Source organism: Poecile atricapillus, chromosome 5, assembly GCF_030490865.1.
Source record: "Poecile atricapillus isolate bPoeAtr1 chromosome 5, bPoeAtr1.hap1, whole genome shotgun sequence".
NCBI classification, from domain to species: domain Eukaryota; kingdom Metazoa; phylum Chordata; class Aves; order Passeriformes; family Paridae; genus Poecile; species Poecile atricapillus.
Window position 1 is genome coordinate 9,462,699 of NC_081253.1, and position 21,469 is coordinate 9,484,167.

The 21,469-nt window shown below is 47.3% G+C and overlaps 1 protein-coding gene across 4 annotated transcripts in view; it reads left to right on the forward strand.

The window, feature by feature from the left end:
• Positions 1 to 21,469, forward strand: part of SLC12A8 (solute carrier family 12 member 8) — a 50,902-nt gene that overhangs the window by 9,321 nt on the left and 20,112 nt on the right. For all 4 annotated transcript variants that reach the window (XR_009277782.1, XM_058840399.1, XM_058840398.1 and 1 more), the window contains exons 5-6: positions 851 to 1,082; positions 16,936 to 17,049. Coding sequence is in view for 3 of the 4 variants with exons in the window: in XM_058840399.1 (XP_058696382.1) it covers positions 851 to 1,082; positions 16,936 to 17,049 (346 nt within the window). In the remaining variant the exon portion in view is untranslated. The remainder of the gene's footprint in view (positions 1 to 850; positions 1,083 to 16,935; positions 17,050 to 21,469) is intronic.

Here is a 21,469-nt window from a genome sequence, read left to right on the forward strand (position 1 = left end):
ACATCCCTCATCTGTGGGCAGGGATGGTGGGGTTGCAGGACCCAAGACATGTCACACCAGCCACATCAAATGCAGCTGTCTGCCCTGACACAGCTTTCCAGGGATGCCATGCCATAGAAAGGGCTGTTGAAATGTCAGCTAGTGGGAATTTCTGGAGGGAAACATCCTGATATTTTGGATTGTTGTCCTGCAGTGGTGTTTGAGGCCTGAGCCTGTGCTACAGCTGTCCTGTCCTGCAGGATCTCAGCCCCCCGGGGCAGAGTGCATGTCCTGTCCTGCTGCAAGGCAAACAGGCAGCTTTCCTGGGAGCTCAGGGAGGCACGGCTCACACAACCTGCTCTCCCCCAAAGTGCAGGCTCTGTTCCAGCAGCGAGATGGGGAGCCGGTGAAACGTCAGAGTTTGTGTCCAAACTAAACACCGAGTTAAAAATAACCCCCAGGAGGCAGTGAAGGGGGAAACAAACTGCTGTTCTCCAGGCAGGTGTTGAACTGGGACCCTTTCCTCCAGAGAAACAGAGGAAACATAGAAGTTGACTCATCCTTTTCTCTCTCAGTGAAGCCAGTGTGGTTTCTCCTGGAGTGTTAATAGAGGGGAGATGTTACAGTGGAACATCTGGCCCTAGCAGCCAGCCTTCCTGTTTGCCCAGGCAGTAGCTCTGCTGCCTTGGTAGTGTCCTGTCTTACAGCAATGAGGTTCAGTCCCTGCAGGCCAGAGTGACATTAAAGGTTGTGCTGTGACAGCAAATGTCTGTCTGTCTGTCTGAACAGAGGCTCCCACAGCCCAGCAGGGGGACTGTGGATGGGGATCCCTTTTTGTCCCTCGGGGCACTCACAGAGCTGTGTCCCTCAGTGTGTTGCAGGTGCCATGTACATCACTGGCTTTGCAGAGTCCATTGCAGGTGTCCTGAGCCTCAGCAACATCTGGGCAGTGCGTGGCATCTCCCTGGCTGTCCTGCTTGGCCTGCTGGGAATCAATCTGGCTGGGGTGAAGTGGATCATCAGGCTCCAGCTCCTGCTGCTCTTCCTGCTGGCTGTCTCAACACTGGACTTTGTCATTGGGTCCTTCACACACCTTGATCCAGGTAAAAGTGGGGGTTTATTGCATTGGGGTCAGCAAGCATTAGTTCCCTGGGGTTTTCTCCTTAGCTGTGTTTATGAAGTGACACTCACTTGGACAGTGGTAGAGTTCAGAGCTTCCAGATGTGTGCCCTGTCCTTTGGTACTGATCTTTTAGAGATAACCCATAATTCTGCAAGAAGTGCTTCCAGAGCATGACTGAAGATGCCTTATTTATTTAGGTGTTTAACCCCAGGGATTGAGCTCTCAATTTGTGCTCTTGTTATGTTTCACTTGGAGGTTTTCTAACAGAGAGCATCTGTGTTTGCAGTGTTCTTTGTAGCCTCTGCTGCCTAACTCGGCATTAAACATTGTGCCCATGAAAATGGAAAATTGTGAATTTGAGCTGTGCTGATCTTGTCTGGAGACCTTTGAGGTCACTTAGAGCCTGGCTGTGGTGTGCTGTCCACTCTGCTGGGTCTGCTGCCCAGGGCTGTGCTGGGGGTCCGAGGAGGGAGCTGCCTGAGGACAGGTGACCGCTGGGGTTTCAAGGTTCCACGAGTGGGAGTTCTCCCGCTAACTTTTCCCAGACTGAGTTCAGCCTGCAGCGACAGCTCCATCTCAGGCAAGGGGGAAGTTCAGGGCTCCCACCTGCAGCCCTGCTCACACCAAGTCCTGTTCCCTCTCTTCTGTCTGTTTGCTGAGAAACACATCTCAGCACGCCGCAGCCACTCCAGCAATAATGACGTGTAATTAGCAGAGCAAACAGAAGGTGTCACCTTCTTCTTGGCTTCCTCTGTGTCCAGCAGCACCTTGGGGGGTTGCAAGTGACCGACTAAAGTGAGTTTAAGGAAGGACCTTCAGTTTTCATTGACAGCTGTGTTTCAGCTGCTGGGCTGGTGGCAGGAGGTGTCAGGGGGGTACTGGCAGTGCCGATGGCACAGGTGCCATTCCTGCTGCTGTTTTATTCTGCGCTGCTGCTGTCTGTGCGAGGACACTGGCGTGGGGACAGAAGCTGCTGCTTCCCCGTCAGACAGAGCCTTATGGAAAGGCATTTACACTTTATATTTAGCATGTAGGAAATGCCCCAAACGAGAGCCTGTGAAAGTTTCAGCAATACTTGTAAATGAGAATGAAGCAAGGACAGTTGTGGTGTGTTTTGCAGAGGAAGCAAGCGACCTGCTCCAAACAGCTGCGTTTCATAGGAAGTTGTTTTCTAGAGGAAACGGGGCTGGGGGGGAGTGTGTTGTATTTTCCTTGTGCTCGTAGTAGACCTTTCTAATAGTAGAGAAAAATAAATACTCCAGGTGAGACCCAATTGTAGGAAAGTGAACATAGGACCAGGAGGCAAGAATTAAAGGAATATAAACGTCAGCAGGAAACGTGCCCAAGTGGAGGCCAACATAGCTGTCTTTGATTTCCTCCAATGCCAAACGCTGTCATATTCCTCTGACAGAAAATAGAGAAAGGGAGGGAAACGAGGCGACTGAACATTGGAGTTTAGCCATGCCTGACTAAAGAGAGGAGGGCTTCCAGGGCAAGAGGGACCTGATCCCACCTGATGGTGGCGGGATCCCAGTAGCCCAGAGCAGCGCTGCCCTAGGGTGGGACAGTGCCAGCGGAGAGCCGTGGGATGGTTTCAGTGCTTCCACAGACGCTTCCCTGTGCGAGTAATTTGGGATGGGAGGTTTCCCTCCAGCCTGGGCGGGGGGGTCCCCCCAAGTGCTGCATTTCCCCAGCAGACCTCTGAGTGGTGTGTGAGCACCGAGGCTGAGCGCTGCGCTCCCCGGAGCCTCCTCAGGCCGGGCTGCCCGCTCTCTGTTCGGCAGGGATGGATGGATGGATGGATGGATGGATGGATGGATGGATGGATGGATGGATGGATGGATGGATGGATGGATGGATGGATGCCTGATGCCTAACTCTCGGGATTGCAGCCACCAGCAAAGCATCCCTCCTGCAAGGAGCCTGCAGGCGGGACATGCGGGTGCAGCAGCAGCCTCCGGAGCCAGCTGATGGCAAGGGCAGGGTGCAGTGCATCAGAGCCCCGCACGGGGGGAAGCATTTGAGAGCCCTTTGGGGTGGGCGTTCCACTGATCTGCTCTTCACAGCCCTCAGGAACGTGCAGTTGTTTTCAGTTTGTTTCTGTGGCTGCAGCAGGACCTGAGATGCAAAGGCAACGCGCAGGGAGAGGTGGTTTTTGGAGCTGTGAGCTGGATTGTAGCTGACAGCTTGTCTGGGTCGTGTCCTTGTTTTATGGCAGGTTTATGAGGTTTCAGTTCACAGCCTTGGGTCTCGGTCTCTGACCCTGCAAAATGGGGCTTGTGCAGTCATCCTGCCTTTTCTGCCATGGCAGCCTTTTCCCTCTCTTAACATTTCCAAGTGCTGCGCACATACCAAAGGACTGCACATCTGCCAAGCAGCAGTTACTTGAATTTAAATAATCTCCAGGAATGCCTGTCCATCTTGAAGGTCTTAACTGGCTGCCTTTGTGTGGTTGCGCTGGGTGGAGTCCCCTGCTCTTCTCCCCATTCCCGCAGCTCACACCCAGGCACACACCAAATCGGATATTGTCCAAGCACTCACTCCCTTCCTGTGGTTTGCCTTTATTTTTAGTCTGAGGACGGAGCATGTTTACACAAAAGGGGGCTTCTCAGCAGGGCTTCCTGCTGCTCTTTCTCCTTTTTTTTCCTCTCTCTCGCTGTGGCTCACTCATGCGCCAAGAGCCACCCCGACTCCTGCAGCCAGGAGGTGGGACTGGAGGAGCTGAGTGGCTCCAGGGGGCAGGGAGTGCTCTGGGTCACTTGTCCAGGTGCTGCTGACCCCTATGGGCCTCCCAGCCTGCTTGCTACCAGGCTACCCTGTCCCTCTGCCTTGCCCCCAGGGCTCTTGCTCCTTTCCACAGGCTGCCTGCAGGGTGGGGTGGGACTCGCTGATTTTTTGGAGTTAATCCTAAATCCTCCCTTGGCTTCAGCTGGCACTTCCCCTGGGGCTTGGTCAGAGTCCCAGGCTGGGATCTCTGCCAAGGGTGGGTAGTGAGGAGAGGGGCTCCCTGTTCTGTCTGAAAACCAACCTCCTTGAGCTGTCTCTGGCCGCTTACCTTAAAATTCAGTCCCTCCTCCAAAAACAGAGGCCCCTGTGCTCCTTTCTTCAGGCAGCAGATATCCCTATTCCCTTTCTCCCTAGGCACAGGTTAGTGTTTTTAGCAAACCTAACACAGGTGAATTGAAATCAGTCAGCTTTTTCAGCCCATCACCAAGACCCGGCATTTGCTACAAATTTTCATAGCAGCAGTGCAGAGTTGTTTTGGCTTGTGTATGTGTATTTTAATGATGGAGGTCCATACCCCAAAATCAGGCTGAGTTATTTTGGGAGGAGCAGTGAAAGTAGAGGAGAGGATGCTCCTCTCCCTGACCAGCTCCTCAGAACAGTATGTGAAACTTTTTGGCCTTTTCACGTCCTGAACATTAGAGTCACGGAAAAAAGAAGATAAGCCATCCGTTAATGCCCACTACTTTATTTTCCTAGCATATCTCTGCTAATTTTTGTGTAGGGTGACTCCCAAATACTCCCTTCCAATTAGGCGCCTGCTTTCCTGTTTTGGTGGTGACTCCCAGGTGCCCTGTGAAAGCAGAGCGGCTGTGGGAGCTCATGGGGCGGCCATCCCTGGGAGGAGGGCTGCTGTTAATTTCGTTCTGCTTTGATGGGGAGATGAAAGGAATCACAACGTGAGCAAAAGGGGCCCAACAACAGCCTCTTAAATGCCTGGTGGGGGAAAAAAATAAATTATCTTGTTAGAAATTCAGTAATTGTTAGCAATTCAGTAATTCCCCTTGGGCTGGGGTTCCCCTGTCCTGCTGCAGATGGTACCACATGGCTGGGGTGAGCGTGGAGCTTGGCTGTGTGGGGCTAAACCCCTCTCCTCAGGCTGGAAAATCTGGGTAGTTCATTTCTCAGGGATGCAGGGAGGTTTGAAAGGCATATTGCTGTCAGGGTGCTTCTGCTTGGGATTCTTTTCCATGCAAACCACATCCTTCACGTCACCCACTTGGGTTTCAGCTTCCCAAAGCTGCTCACACAGAGCCCAGAAAACTCATTTATCATCTTCATTTATTCCTCTGAGGGCAAGTGCTTTGGAGGATTCATCCTCCTCCAATGTTCTATGGCTGAGCTGGGGAGCTGATGCAGTCCTGTGGGTACCACTGGTGAGGATCTGTGGGAGATGAGTTTTGCCTGGAGCTGCTCTGGCAGACAGGGAACCTGCAATTGTTAAAGTGATTTATGTATATAGACACTGTGGTGTTGTAAAGATCCCTCAAATGCTGCCTCTGGGGCTTCGGTGGAATGAATTAATTAAAAATATTGCCACAGATTGAATATGAGAGTGATCAAAGCATTCTAATCAGGGGCTTCTGCTTGGCTCTGGGTTGTTTTATTTTATTTTTGGGCAAGAGGGGTGTGCTCCAGTATCATAAGAGAGGGTGCAGGAAGGATGTGTGTGTCAGAAGATGATCTGCAGCAAGTCCCAGAGGCTTTATCCAGGCTGATTGCTGACTTCCTGGCCTGAGACACATCTGGAAACTGGCATCAAATCCCAAGTAGAAATCACCGTGCAAACGGCAGCAGAAAAAAAATAAAATCCCACTTTGCTGCTGAATAAGGTACACACCGTGGTGAGTAAAGGCAGGAGGCTGCTAATACACTCTTTATTTATTAAAAAACATGGGATTGCTTTCCCCAGGTTTTTCCAATTATAGTGCATTGAATGGCCCTGACATCACTCTTGAGTCGGGGCCAGCCTATTCAACAGTCTGGCGAAGACATTTATTAACTGGTTACCTGCCAATTGTCTGGGCTAGGAGCTGCGGGACAGATGTGTTTTGGAAAGTGATAACATTGTTAGAGGCCTTATTTAGATAGTGAGAGGAAAGCTACACCACTCTGCCCAGGTTCTCTGAAGCAGGTATTTAATGCAGTTTATTTAGAACTAAAAACCAAAGCAGTTGGGTTGAGCTGTAACTCTGCAGCCCTGTTTGTAGGTGGGTTTTCACATTGTTTCCATGCTGGAGGACGTCCAGCGGCAGGGCTGCGTTGAGGAGCAGCAGTCTCGATTGCGGCGGATGCTCAGGTGTCAGCGCAGCTGCTGCCGGGGCTGGGACCGGCATCCCGGTGTCCCTGCTGTGCCGAGACCTGGCAGGACTCCTGAGCCTGCTGCCCCGAGGCATCTCCCAGGAGGTGGGTAAACAGGGGAGGAGGGCTCAGGGTCTGCGGTCCCGCCCTCCTGCACCGGCTGGGCTGCGCTGGGGATGGATGCCATGTGCATCCAATCTGCTCCTAAACATTCCCAGTGATGGATCCTTTGCTGCATCCTTGGGGACCCTGCTCTAGTCACAGCTATCCCAGGCTAACCCCCTTTCCTGCAGCCCAAACCTGCTGGTTTGGGTCTCTTGAGGACTTGGCACAATCTGGTCTCCTTCCCTTTTGCATTAAACCACCTTGGTTGGAAGACCTCTGGTGCTCTTCTTCAGTCTTCTTTTCTCTGGGCTGCTCCATCTGGGTAGCCATGTGAGTGAGCAGCCCTCTGACATGTGCTGCTGAGGATGAGGAGGGTCCTGGCCTCCCCTGAAACCCTAAGATGTGCCACTGAATGGAATGTCTGGCCCAGGCCCATCCCTGGAGCCAGGAGAGGTTTTGCTGAGGTTGTTACGGGTTTAAACTTGCTCAGTAGGTAATAGAGTTCCTGATGTACACAGGAGCTTTTGTACACATAGATTTAACCTTTAATTTCTTTGCTGCTTCCCTGAGAAGCAATGCTAATCTCATCTTCCTAGAACTTGTAAATAAATCTTGAAATACCTTGGCTGGCTTTTCAAGTTCCCTGCTAGACTTTGCCTTCATGTGGGCTTTCCCCATCCATTCCTCCCACAAAACCTCCTGTGCAGGCTCTCCTTCAGCAGCATTTTGTTTAATGCTAGAGAACTAATAAAAGTGATTGGTTCAAAGAAGATATATACCATCTCACAATCTCTCCCTCTCTCCCCATTTCTGTGTTTAAATGGGACAGTTTTATTTAATTGCAGTGATTATTTTTTTTTCCTCTTTTTTTGGTGCTGCCATATAATAGTTTTCAAATTATGGAGATATTTTACCTCCTCTCTTTTTAATTCCCCCAGTGTTTAATTCCAGTCACAGTTCAGCTGTGCCCTGAATCAGCTTTCCTTATTTAGGGATTTAATTTATTAAGATAATTCCTAGATACCAGACTCTTCCTCCAGACACTTCACTTCTAGTTTGCAATCCTCTCCTAGGCTAAAGAGACAATTTTGTGTAGGAAATAGGTCCTTATCTACTGTTCGTCCTCTCTCCTGGCTTGTGTTAACAATTTTTGGCCTTTTTTGTCTGTAAGGGATTTTATCCTGGTTGTACCTTCACTAACCTGGATTGTGGCTCAGTGGTTCCTTCTGGTTTTCTTTTTCACTCAAAGAGGGAAATGCATCTATTGAAAAATTGATTATTGTAGGGAAAATGTATTCTATGACTTACACAGAATTCAATTAATAGTTTTAAACAAGCAAACAAAAAAATCCTTTTAGGTGACAACTTCTTGCTCAGCCTTTCCAAAATCAAACACTGTTTGGTTTGATTTGTGTTCTGAAGCCAGGCTGTAGCTGTGTGTGTTGTGTATAGAGGATAATGAAAACCTTCCAAAACTAAAAACAAACTATCATTTTAGACACAAAATCAAAACAAAAGGAATAGTTTTCTTTTGAAGTACCAGTGTCATATGGATCATATAGCCACAATTTATTATGGGAAGCTGGGAGTATGGGATGCTGTCATGAGGATGGCAGAAGACTCCTGGCAGGATCTGGAGGATTAAGTTGTATCATCTTTCCTTTGAAAGATGGGGATTTGATCAGCATGGATTGGGCTTTTTCCCAAACAATACAGGGAGCACTCTGAGATGGAGGGGTGGTCACTCTGAGGAGTCCAAAGGATGTGTGTCATCACCACTGAGCTGCCACTCATTTTCCTCCAATTGTTGTGCCCTGACTCAGCCTAAATTCTGATCTCTTGAGCCTAGGGCTTTTCACTGGAGAAGTTCTTCAGAGCCTCCCACAGCTGGGCACTCTGGGCATGAGTTCCAATAAATACCATCCTGTAACTGATGATACTCCATTGATGAAAGCTTTTCCTAGAAGAAGGATGGAGCAAGGGACACTGTACTTCTTGTCCTCTTTGCAATGAATAAAATAATTTTTGCCAGCTGGTTTGAATACCACTGAACAAGCCAGGCTGAAATTACCACATCAAAAAAATCAAATAGTAATGGAGGAATTTATATATTACAACAAGTCTAGTGCTTAGCTTAAATAATGCAAAACATAAGAAGAATTTAATAAGTTGAAACACCTGTGTTAAAATATCTTACTTTTTTTCTCCTAGTCAGAATTTCAGAGTTTCTAACTGCAGAAAATGTTAATTTTTTTTGGCTTTTTATTTTGGAAAAAATTAATAAACCCCATCAACCTGTAGAGACAAAGTGCTAAACAGCTCTGCTAGCTACTTCCATGGGCACATTCCACAATTTTCCTTTATTTAAGCAGTGCTTTTGTGGTGAGGAGCTGCCCATGCAGGCTCTGAGTGTGCTCTTGTGTATGTTAGTGCTTTTCCACTTTGCCGAGAAGCTGAGGCAGAGATAAAGCAGGCTCATGGGGAGTTGGGCAGAAATTAGCATTTCCTCCCACCCCGTCCAGTCCTGCAGGAGATGTGATGTGGCTGGGGGGAGCCTGGGGGGAGCCTGGCTGCCTCCTGATCTGAGAGAGGTGACAGCATCCTGCAAATGATAATTGCTCCATTAGCTAGAGACAGAAATCAGAGACAGATTTCAACAGCTCCCTTTGTTTATTCTGCCTTTTACGCTATTTTTAGCCTTTGGCTAGCACCCAGAAGTGCAGGTCCATTGGCTTTAGGGAGAGGAGGTGCTCACGATCCGATTGCTCTCATGGCTGGGATGCTCCACGAGGAGACGGGGATGCGGTTACCAAAGAGGACAAATATGTAAAGGAATGATGACCTCGAGCAGGTTTTTTTGGGGGGTTTCCTCCAACAGATCGGCCCTGGAGCTTCTGCTTCCAGTGCAGCGATCCCATGTGCCCCGTGCCTCCTCTAACACAGCAGAACATTGCTGATGTCAAGCCTCTTTCCAAGAAGCATCCTGCAGCAGGCTGATCTGCGGGACTCGCTGCTGAAACCCCGAGCAGTTTCAGAAGAGGTTGCCCAGAGTGTTTTCCCTCGATAGCACTGGCAGTCTCCCCACTTGCTCATCTGTCTGCTCAGCTAGCGGTGTTTGTGCACTGGGGTGATTCCTGGCCCTGCCGGTCCCTGTGCTGCTCCTGCTCCGAGTGACACCCAAACACCCCGGGTTTGTCTCTGCTGCTCTTGCTGGGGGTACACAGGTGGGGTGGAGGGTGGTTTTTTGGGAGAGGGTTAATGGTGGGATCCCCGGGAGCCCACAGCAGCAGGAAGCCGTATTGTGTGTTGACTTTAAACAGGAGGTTTGGGAGATCAGCTCTGGAGCAGAAAACAGGGACTCGGAGGAACAAACACTCGCTGCTTCAGAAGGGCGGCGATTTCCTTTTGGGTAAACACGTCATTAATCTCAGGGAGCACATTCTTTTCCATCAAAAGATAAGGGATTCGAGTTGCCTTTCTCAGGGCTTGGCCTTTTTAGATTGTTTTAACTGTGGCTTTTGCTCCTTCAATTACAGACTGTACATACTCTCTTTTTAGGTTTGCTGGCTTTATTGTGGGTGAGAGAAAGTATTGGGCAAGGCAACTCCTTCCCTGCTTTCTGTACATTTGCTTTAATCCTTCCTCCCACCACCCTCTTGCCAAACTTTTTCCCACTAAAACCTATTTTTTGCTGCTTGCAGCTCTGATGAATTTGAAACTAAGTGTGGTGTTTGTCCTGATTCATGAAACAATCTCCCTAAGTGCTGATGATAAAATAGGAGCTTGTTTGTTCACAAGTGGAAAAATAGCAATGAGCTTCTTTCCCCAGCCTGGGCTGCCTCTTGCTGCTCAGCTTTGGTTTGGCCTTTTTGAGTGTGTCACTTGCTGTGAGGTGTGGGGTGATGCTGGCTGTGGTGATTTTCAGCTGGTCCTGACATACGGGGTCACAGCAGTGACAGAGGTGCTGCTTTTGCTTCTGCTCCCTGTGGCTTGGGGTCTGTGGTCACTCCGAGCTCTTTTGATCGTTAATTTGTTTAACTGGCACTTAAGAATGAAATTACAAAGGGAATTGAGTCTCTCTGCATCCTTACCTCCTCTTCCCAACCCTTTCTGCTAAGGGCTGCCAACAGCAACATGGGTTGGGGTGAAGTAGAGCAGGAGCTGAGGAGTTCCCACATCCTGCATCTCTCAGTGCCCTGGCAGCCCAGGCAGCTGCTCTGCAGCCTTTGTGCACTGATCTCTCAGTGTGACCACAGGCTGATATGTTAATTGTGTAATAGCTTCGTTTTTGTCACTGCATAATTGTTGACCTGCATGTATTCAACACAAAAGTTCCTATTTTTCTCTCTTGCCTAGTTTAAGGTTCTTAAAGCAGAAATACTGAGGCTGCCAGCAGGCAGGATGTGGCCCTGAGGACTGAGATGAAGCAAAGTCATGACATCATTTGTGACATATGGAGAAGGAATGATCCTGTGTTTGCTCTTCTCTGGGCTGCGCTGCACATGCCCCATCTCCAGCTATGGAGCTGTGCTGCTGCCCACAAGTCCAACGTGGAGCTGATATACTCCTGGCTTGTAGGAAATGTGCACTGCTCCATGCTGACTCACATGGCACAGGTGTTGCACTGGAGCTGCAGAAAAGGGCAACCTGGATTTGATGCATGTGGTCCCCTGGGTAGGCAAGTCCAGTGGTAGATGACAGAAGACAGGGGCATCAATCTCCTCCGTTTGTCCCATCTCCTCAAGCTCTGCCCCCCTGCAGCTCTCCTCTTTTCCTTCTGCTTCTTCCCAGTCTTCCAGCCAAAACCTGTCTATCCAAAGGTGAAACAAGAGATGTCGTGGAAGATGTTAAAACATTTCTGTATTCCTTTATAAGTTCAGCAAAGGTCGTTTATTCTCTGTTCTTGTCAGCACAGCTCTGCTGCTTGACACCGTCTGCTTCCATGACTCATCTGTTCCCTCACCATTCTCTTGGAGAACTGTGACTTTCTGATGAAAATCTGTTCATGCATCCCTCAGGTCGAGTGTCAGCCCACAGCAAGTTGAGCAGTGGATTGATAGCATGAGAAAATCACCACACTGTCCTCTCTCCACCCCCACCATTACTGCCCTCTGCCAGCTTTCCTTCCCAACCTTTCCACATTTTTCTCATACATTTCTGTCTGCACCTGACCTGTACCAGGCTGGCAGCAGTAATGCAATGCCTGGCAGTAGCAGTGGTAGTGTTGGACTTGCCTGGGAAAAAATGTTGTGAGGACCTCAGGAGCTGGGTAGTTGTGAAGGTGTGGCTACAGAAACAGCCTGGCCTTGGAAGAGTTTGGGAATGTGGTTGTTAATGTTGGTGTTAAATGAGCCCAAACACAGGAAACCCAGGTGTGTGTATGGAGGGATGTGGAGGCTTGTGACTGCACTGCTTTGATTGATTTATTTTTCATTCTGTTGGGAAAAGAGATTCAAGTGTTCATGACTGTGGTGCCCTCCTCATGCCTCTTTGATTATGCCAACCCACTGGGGAGGTGCACCATTTTCATATTTTATTACTGGGTGTGCTGTATGGTCAGCTGGACCCATGTCATTTTCTGGCACATCCAGCACTTCACTGAAGAAATCCACAGTCACCCAGAACGTGGCTGTGTTGGTGCACAGCATCACTCAGAGCAGTTGCATCAAATGATCTTGTGCTGTTTGTTGTCTGAAGTTAAATTTTGGTGTTTGTGTAGAGTAGGGGGAGAAATACAAAGATAAAGTCCTTGGGATTCTGGTGACATTCATTGCTTTTGCTCATCTCTGCACATGCACAGCTCCTACGTGGGTGGTTAACCCTGTGTATCTGCAATTGCACACTGAGATGCTGAAAAACCTATTGCTGGTGATGCTTTGGCATCAGAATTTTACTTAATTTAAGCCAGGCATGCCTAACTTTCCTTTGACAAGTGAAGATGCTACTCTCACATGATAAGCTGTGGGTAGTATATGTGTTTGGGGGAGTTTGGTCATCACCAGACTATGGGTGAGCTTATTCTGCAGGCAGGAGAAGAATTTGTATTTCAAGGGCTTTTGTGGGGAGAATTTCATTCCTTCCCTGCTGTAGAGCACTCCAATCTGTTTGGGAATTAATTTGGTTTAGGACACCCAGCAGTCATCTGATAGACCACAACTTCTGAGAGTTACCAGCCTGACAGGGCTTGACTTACCCGTGGGGGACTCAACAGCTCAGAAGTTCTGGGCTTATACCTTGCCCTTGGCTAAGAGTTTGGAGGAGGAAAATGTAAGCATGTGGTTGGTGAGGAATGAAACTTTATCTTACTGCAGAGGTGTGTGTTCAGATGAGGATGGCAGCTGTGGGACCAGGCTGTGAGGACCATTCCTGTTTTCTCCACTGTGCTGTGCCCAGATATCTCCAGCACCCACACCAGGACCTCATTCTGGGTGTGTGTTTGGACTGGCATCCAAGGAGAACAACTGGATTTCAGAACTTATGCCAGAAGGGCTTAGTGGTGGAAGAAGAAATGGGAAAAAGATAGAGAGCAGAGATAATTATGGCAAGGATATATAATTATTCTTTGGCACTCCATGTCTTACACATCACACAGGATCCTGAAAATGCTGAGGTCAGACCTGGGAAATGTGCTGCAAGACAAACACTTCCAGCTGTTCCTCTGAAAGCAGATCTCAGCAAGTACCTTCCAGGAGGGAATGTGTGGGCTCACTTATTTTGGAAAAGAAAAAAAATCTCACCATTTCAAGCCTTCAGCATTCACCTTTGTAATTAAAATCTCTAATCACAAGCAGAGTGCAATATGGGACTGTCTTCAGGGAGCTGTTTCTTAAGGTGGTTTTCCATTTTTGCACTACTTAGCCCCTGCCTCGGTGCCAGGCTTTACTTAACCTTAAGCTTGTGAACAGGCTTATTGAATTTGGCCAAGACTTAACTAATCTGTAATGAGCTCCAGGTTGCCTGGAACTTGGCAGCATCGCTGTGCTCTGTGCTGTTGCATAATGGCCTGACCCTGTGTAACCACAGCTTCTCCTTGAGCCCCTTCTCCAACCTCCTTGAGTTCCCATTCTGGAACCTCCTGGGCTTCATGGAGGGGCTGCCCTCATAAGGGGAGTCCTGAGTGCCAAAAACCTTGTGCTTTCATGCTCTTCCACAGGGTGAGAGGTGGGAGAAAGTACAAGAAAAGCCCAAACCCACTGGGGAAGAGAGTGGATGCAGCAGTGGTAACCAGATGAAAGCTGGTGCCTCCTCCCAGGCATCTGTGATGACTGGGAAGACATCAGAGTTGTGACCATCTTCCTCCTTCTTCTCTGACTACATCAGGCTGGTGTGCAGCCTCCTGTGGTCCCCCTGCACATGTGAACAGAGAATGCTCATCCTGAAAGCTCTTCCATTTCAAATTTTCTAGGTGCTTTTTTCTGTTTATTACATTATTTTAGTAAGAGCAACTGGAAGGACTTGTTTTGTGAAGAATCACAGGAATAATTCAGATGTTGCTCTAAGTAATTTTTCCCCCATTGTTTATTTAGATCAGATCAACCACTTGAGAAATGCATTATTTGCTTTCTACGTATTGAGTATCTAATGATGAAAATAAATTGTTATTGCTCTTTATTGTGCATTTCCCATAAGGCTGACACGGCACAGAGAAGGAACCGGATTCTTTTCTTCTAGCATGACACAGGGAAGATTGTTTATAGCACTTCAGCTCCAGCCCTCTGCAAGCCAGCTGAGAGCAGGATCATTAAAGGCAGGATTTAGAGGCTGTGGGGTTGCATAAATTGATTGAAAGCAAAATTTTTCAGACAAATATTTTGTAATGAGCAAAGAGGGAGGAATCTGGTTTGGATCTTGTACCCAGCAGTAAGCTGGAGAAAAAGATCTCCTTACAGAAAAAATGTATAAAATGATCTTGCCTCGTTTGAAGATCAGAGTGCCAAATATAGACCCTATCACATTTCCTTCCCTCCTCCTTCCGAAGCTCGTCCTTTTGAAGTGCACTTTCAATGGGATGTGGATAATTGACTCTGTGAACAACTGACTGAGGGCTCTGTTGGTTTAACCTACCGGTCTCAGTTGCTGATTCCTGTTTTGTTTTGGATGATTTTCAGCCCAATTGCCCCTTCAAGTACAATTAGTTGCATTAATATGACAGCTGAAAGGTCACAGATGACTTGCACTGGCCGCAGGCATGAGGGCAGGCAGGAGATGCTCCCAGCATGTTGTCCTCAGCACCTAACTTAATGGTGACTGCAGATCCCAGTCTGATCAAAAGAGATGTGAGGTTTGCTTCATAGGAGGGTGATTGAGTGAGAAATGAGGGTGCAATGACAGCTAACATTTGGATGAACTTCTCTTTAATTAGTCAAGAAAGTTCCTGGTACTGTATACAGGGGAAATGTGGAATGGCCTCTCACCTGCCAGAGCTGTGAGGGGAGGAAGCAGAAGTGGGATAGAGTTGTAGGCACATCCTGTGGCTCTTTCAACAAATCCACGGCTGTTGTTTTCTGTGGTTCCAGTGACATCTGCCATGGCTTCGGGCTTTTGTCTCTTCCACTGAGGATTTCCACTTAGAGGAATAAAGGGAACAACATACAAATGAATGGAACACTAGGGGATAATTTAATCTCTTAAGAGTGATAGGGGTCAGATGCACACAGGTGCAGGTCAGACATTGGACTCCTGGTCAGTGTGTGGCCATAGTATGGCCAAAAGGGTACCACAGAAAATGAGTCTGGTTGTTCACCGGTCTGTACACTTGGCCTTTTGTATGAGGACAGAAACAGAAGGCACCCAAAGTGCCTCATTTAAGTTATATAGCCCCAAAACACCATTGGAAGACCCCAGCTGGAGATGATTTACTTACAAAGCAGGGTGCTGTGCCTGGTGGGGTTCTGCAACAGTCTGGTTTTGGTTTGATGTTATTTGGTATTTTTCTTAACTTCCTGGATGGTGGAAAAGGGAATGTGCAAATTCAGACTGAAGATGACCCCCAGATGGGAAGAGCTTTCAGCAGCCTGGCAGAGAGGGGCAGGATTTCAGATGACCTCCACAAACAGGGCAAGTGGTGACAAAAGGACAATTTCTGATTAGGGAAAACTTTAATGACAGGAGTATGTGAGAGTTAACCATCAAGAGAGGCTAAAGTTTGCTTCACAGGAGATTTTTATGAATCAGTGGGGCAAACTTGTCAAGTGACATGGATGTCTTTGATGCTGCTGCTTCAAAGATATGGTTGGAGAAGGTCTGTAGATCTTTGTGGGGTGAGATGAGTATTTTTTTACTTCTTAAATGAAAAATGAAAATTTCTATGAGGAGCACGTACTTGGTGAAAAATCCCTTGGCCAAGGATCAACATTTCTCTCGAGCAGTTTGGTGGGAGCTCTGCAGACAGTCCATGTGCTGTGCTGTCATGAGCATCAATTCTGGTTGAAGCCACATGGGTCTGGACTTACAGGAACACACAACCTACACAAATTTCCCTTCTATTTCCCCAGAAACTGCACTTTCTGCACACATCTGTGAGGTTCAGAGGTCAGTGTGTTGTGCTGAGCTTGTTCCCTGTAAATCTCATCTGGGACTTGTTCCTAGTGAAGAGAGCTAGTGCTTTTACAAAGCCTAGCAGCAGGAGACCTCTTCTATCAGTGTGTTTCCATCCATGTTTGGGCAACACAATGAATGCAGATGTAGTAGGAAACTTGATTATCTATAGAGTTTTTCTGTGAAAACTTCAAAGTTCTGTGGTTAGTTATATTCTGAGACTTAAAATGGATATGTCTTGCGCTCAGAGCTCTGATTTAATGTTCTGGTTTAATCTACTGTCCAAACATCATTAATGTTGTCTTTGAGGCATGGGACAGCTTTGATGGAGGCTTTTATTAATTTCTGGCCATAACCCTGTGCAGCCATAAACAACATCCTGCCTGCTAATGAGAAAATTCAGGTTATTGGAGTCACATGTCTTGTGGAAATAGATTGTAGTGGCAGGAGAAAAAAAGGAACCAACTTTGCTCACCTTCCACCCCTAGCTGGCATGAGCATTTGGATTACTGACAGGGAGGAGAAATTCCCATAGATGAAGATACTGCAGTAAAAAGCAGTGCTAAATGAACGAAATAATTATTAAACTGTTAAAAATGAAATCATTATTTAATAGCCACACCCATTAATTCCTTAACCTGCTTTCATGAGTTATCTTTTCTGTCTATAAGCATCTAAAATATTTCCTCATTAATGCCTTGCATGCCAGCTGTCAGGCTTAACCCTTCCTAACAAATTGAGATTTGTGGAATTTGAACTGTCCTTCAAGTGTGCAGTGAGGGAGTAGGATCCTCCATTACATACCCAGTAAACCAGGTGCATGACATTGGTATCCCACCCCCTGCTTTCCCCTCTCCCCTGTCTTATGTAAGAGTTGTTTGGAAAGTAAAACCTGTGTGTGACCTTAGAAAGATGGGGCAGGAGTGGCAGCCCTGGTTTCTGCCTTCTCCCCTACCATGTAAGTTGATGTTCATCCCTTCAGATGGTGCTTGGAAGCAGCCCCTGCAGGTGCATGTGTTCAGAGGGGGGAGGTCGCTGGAAGCAGCTGGAGGGGCTCCTGCAGCCCCCACAGTTCCTGAGGTTCTCCTCTCCTCTGTGTCTCCACAGAGCACGGCTTCGTTGGCTACTCTGAAGAGCTGATGTTCAACAACACACTGCCAGACTACAGCCAGGGGGAGTCCTTCTTCACTGTTTTTGGAGTGTTTTTCCCAGCTGCCACAGGTACAATTAAGTTTTATCCTCACCCTTTTTTCCTCCACAGGAACATCTCGGAGATGAGCAGAAGCAAGGGGAGCTCCTCCGGGCTGCAAGGCGAAGCGAGCAGGACTGCACTTAGTCATAGCAGACCCAAGGGGTCAGTTCAAATGTTCAGGCTTCCCTCCAGCATCTCAAATTCTTTGCACTCCTGTCTCATTCACTTGAACGTGATCTTCAACAGTTAGAAACTGTTGGTGAACTCTTTGGGTTGATGTGATCCTGTAAATCCTTCCCCGCCAAGGAAAAAGCTCAGGCACTGATCTTGGCCAATGCTGTCAGGCAGAAGTTATCAAGCCTGTTTAAAAGAACTGATCATGATTTATCGTATCAGATGAGCCTTATGACTTTATTGCACTGGGAGAGTAGGAAGAGCACAGGAGGACTTTCTTTCCATCCTTACCTTAGCAGGTGGCTGAGCTGGGCTGATGCCATTGCCCATGATGGACCCACCACTCGCTGTGGTTCATCCTTGTATGTCAGCAGAGCTTACATTTATGAGCTTAGTTAGACACCTTCTATTATTCATTCCCTTAAGTTTTCAGGAAGATGCATGTCCCCTTTCCAGAGCTAGCAGTCTCCAGTGGGAATGCAGTAACTATCTGAAGTTACAATACCTTTTGTTGATACTGGGTGTTTTAAGCTATAAAAAGTACTGATTATAAGCAGTTTCCATAGTGATGAATCCTTGGATTACAGAATGAATTTTCAGAGGATTAGGTCTAAGCGACTCACTGGAAGTTGCAGAATTGCTGCGGTACAAGGAGACAAACTAAAGGGTTTTGTGAACCAGATGGATCTGGAGGAATGGTCTGGTAGCAGAAGTCACTTTGTCTGGTGCACCTAGTGCAGGGCTTCAGATTTTTCTTTGACATCCTCTCTCCCACCTTATCAGGCTGGCTATTGCCTCTGTAGACTTCCTCCTTGAAAATTCACCTTCCTGAACTATTGGCACCATGGAGAAGATGTCTTCTGCCCTCTTTTTTGTAGTAATTTCTGCTTGGCCCAAGTGAGTCCCCAAGAGAAAAAGACCTTCCTCATGAGCTCTGCCACTGGTGTAGGAAAGCAAGATTTTTCTAGTTCCTTGGTTATAGAAGAAGGAACAGTTGTGACAAAACCGTGCAGAAAATTACTGTGATTAACCATATTAAATGATTTTTTGTCACTGCTAATGCTTGGCTGCTAGGAAGAATGCCAAAGCTAATAAATACAATTTGTTTAAAGCTCTGGCAGCCTGTTGCTCTGTAAAGTTAGGAGTAGTAATACCAGTAGTAATGTCAAACATTCTCTGAAAATACAGTTTGGGATGGTGTATAATTACTTCAGTTGTTAACACAGCTTTTTCATGTGTTCCTTTTAATTGCTTGGTTATTTACAGGATTTAAATTATTCCTTCAGAGCAGCAGTTCCAGTGGTACCATATAACATCCCTATCACTCCTGTCATTGCTGTTCAGAGCACTGTGAAGTTCAGGAGCCTCATAAAATGCAGGGCTGTGTTTGGTGCTCTGAGTGGACGAGCTTGTGGTCTGATTAAAAAATTTCTAGGATGGGAGTCAAGACTTCTCTGCTGCCAGTGCTGCTGCTTCAGGGCAGGCAGTGTGATGCAGAGGGTGAGCAAGTGGCACTGGGGAGTGACAGGGACAGCTTAGCACTGCTCCCAGGCTCTCCCCTCCAGCCTGTGATCCTCCCCACCACCATCCCTCAGTGGCACCCACCTCTGCTGAAACTCCCACAGTGACCTGTCTGAAGCACTGCAAGTAAAATCCTTTGCCTAAAGGTATAACAGAAATTTGGGGAGAGTTTCAGCAAAACAATATGCTTTTTAGTTTTGAGGGGTTACATTGAGCCAGTTTGAAACAGTTCTTTGACCTACAGCAATGTTCTGTTTATCTTTAATTATTAGAAGTTGTGTTTACTATTTTTAATTTTTAGCATATGCTAGCCTACAATTTAAGATGCTATTTTGATAACAAAGTCTATAAAAAGAATCTTTCGGAAATTGTGAAACAAATTGTTTGGGCCTTTTGAGATGAAATGTTCCTCTTTGAAGTGAAACTATTTTGATCTCTTCAGGACAGGCTTCTTCCTCTCTCTCTCTCTCTCTGAGACGGCTATCTGAATTCAACCAGCTTAAGTTTGTTCTCTGGGATATACTGAAAAGTGGTTGTAAGTTGCCCATTTCCAGCAGACACAGCAGTGAAACAGAAATGTCTGAAATGCAGGCTGGCAGCTGTAACAGCAAAGAGGGGCAGCCACTTCAGCAAGGAGGAGCAGGACCTGTGGGGAGACCCCTGCCAGGACCAAAGAGGAAGGAGGAGCAGCTGGGATGTGCTTCACTGACAGGCATAGGATGGTTATCCCAGCCTTTTGCAGACCAGTAGCACCATGCTGCCTCCCATGAGCATTCTCCTTGGATTGTTTTGCTCCAGGTCAGGTTGTTTTCTCTGTTCCTCTGTGTTTTATTGGTATGACTCCAGCAATGCGAGTGAAGTTACTCCAGTAACTTCACTCAGTTTTACAGCTGAGTGCTGGTAAGCGGAGGCTTGTCTGTTTGCTACCTGTGAAAAATCCATTTCAGCTGGGTGTTCAATGAAGCTGGCTTTATTCCCCCAAGTTTGTCATTTAGCCATAGGGAAGTAGCCAAGAGATCCAAAACATACACCTAGAGCTGGCCTAAATGGGAGAGCACGGGCATGGAAGACTCGGATTTGCTGGCTCCAGTCAAAATGAAATACACGCTGTGGAAGATGTGAACGTGCCCCAGTAGAGATGCTGTGCATTAACCAGCTGTTCTTCTGCATGTTTGTAAATACCTTCTCAGTGCACACATTTTGCTGCTGTGCTGTGATAGGTGAACACTTGGATACCCACCCAGCCAGGACTTTCCAACAGGGAGGGAGTCTGGGGAGCTGCCTGCCCACAGCCTGCTCCCAGCAGCAGCCACACAGCCGTCAGTGCATTTTTAAAATTAAGATAAATGCTGTTTCTCTTGTGCAAAAAACATTTTTCTACTAAATCCCCCAGGTTTTCTGTCTAATGAAAGAAGTGTGTTGTCTTGTGATACAGGAAAGTAAGATGTCGTTTGAAGCGGCGTTAGTGGAAAATATCACTGCACAGAAACCAGTTCTGAAATAAACCATATCTGGCACTTGCAAAATGACAGCAAATAGATTTAGAAGTTTTGGGCTAAGTTATCAGATGATGTAAACTGGCGCAACTCCATTGAAGTCTATGGCGAGGTGCCAGCTTACATCAGTGGAGAGGTTGGCCCTTTAAAAAATTTAGCTACAAGCCTTATCTAAGATTTTCCATTCTTCACCTCCTGGGTGAAAGACAAAAAACCACCTTTTATATTTCATAGTATGTTCACTGAAAAATGCACAGGGCGTTTGCAGGAGCGATTGTATCTGCAGCTACAGACCATGGCTGGTGGGGCTGATGGCTGTGTCTGACACACAGCGTAGGTGGTCCCCTCATGCACATATCCACTGCCTGGATGATGCCCAGGACCAGATTACACTGGGAATAGCAGCAATGTACAGACTGTCTCAGCCATAATTTCCTGGCTGGGTTGACTGTGTTTTCATGATTCTTTGTCCAGAAGCTTTGTCACTATCTGCTGCTCTCTAAGATAATAGCCAGTGTGGAAAATCCAGTCTGCTATCTCATTGGAACAGAGAGGTGGATAATTTTCTCCATGGACAATCTGCAGATACGACTGCTTGACTTAGAAGGGATTGGCCATTTCCCTAGGGATAGGCCTGTGTCTGAAGGAAGGAACATCCCGATCTCTCTGTGTTGCTGAGTTTTAGATGCAAGTGTGGGGTTTTTCCTCTGTTGAGCCAGAATCTCTGACAAGGATTTTTGTGGCTTCTTGCAAGTCAGATCAATTCTCTGGCAGAGGATAACTGAGGCTATGAATGGTGGAGATAGTTTAGGCTGTTATTTTTTTTTAATTAGTCAGGTTGTCCTTTCATTGAAAAACTCAGCCAGCTGCTTGCAAAAGACCCTCTCAGAGCTGCTCTTTGGCAGCTGTCATCCTGTCTGGAAAATCACATTTGGGTGGTGGTGGAGAGCTGTCTCTGGCATTGCCCATACATCTGTACTACCAGATTGTCCATGCCTTTGACTGGTCGTGTCAGTCATCATTGCAGCACAGAGGAGATGGCTTTTGCTGGAGTGGCTGAAAATATCTGAGTTGGTTCCCTCTGTGGTGGCCTTGACCTTTGGTTCTGGAAGCCATGAAACTCTGGTGACCTCCTGGGAGCCCTGACAGAAGCTAGTGGTGTGCAGTGGCCTGGGTGTGACCCCTGGTCACTGCTGGGCAGGAGGTCAATCATTAGTCTCAAGATCCTCTTTATCTGGGCTCTGGGAAATCATCTTTG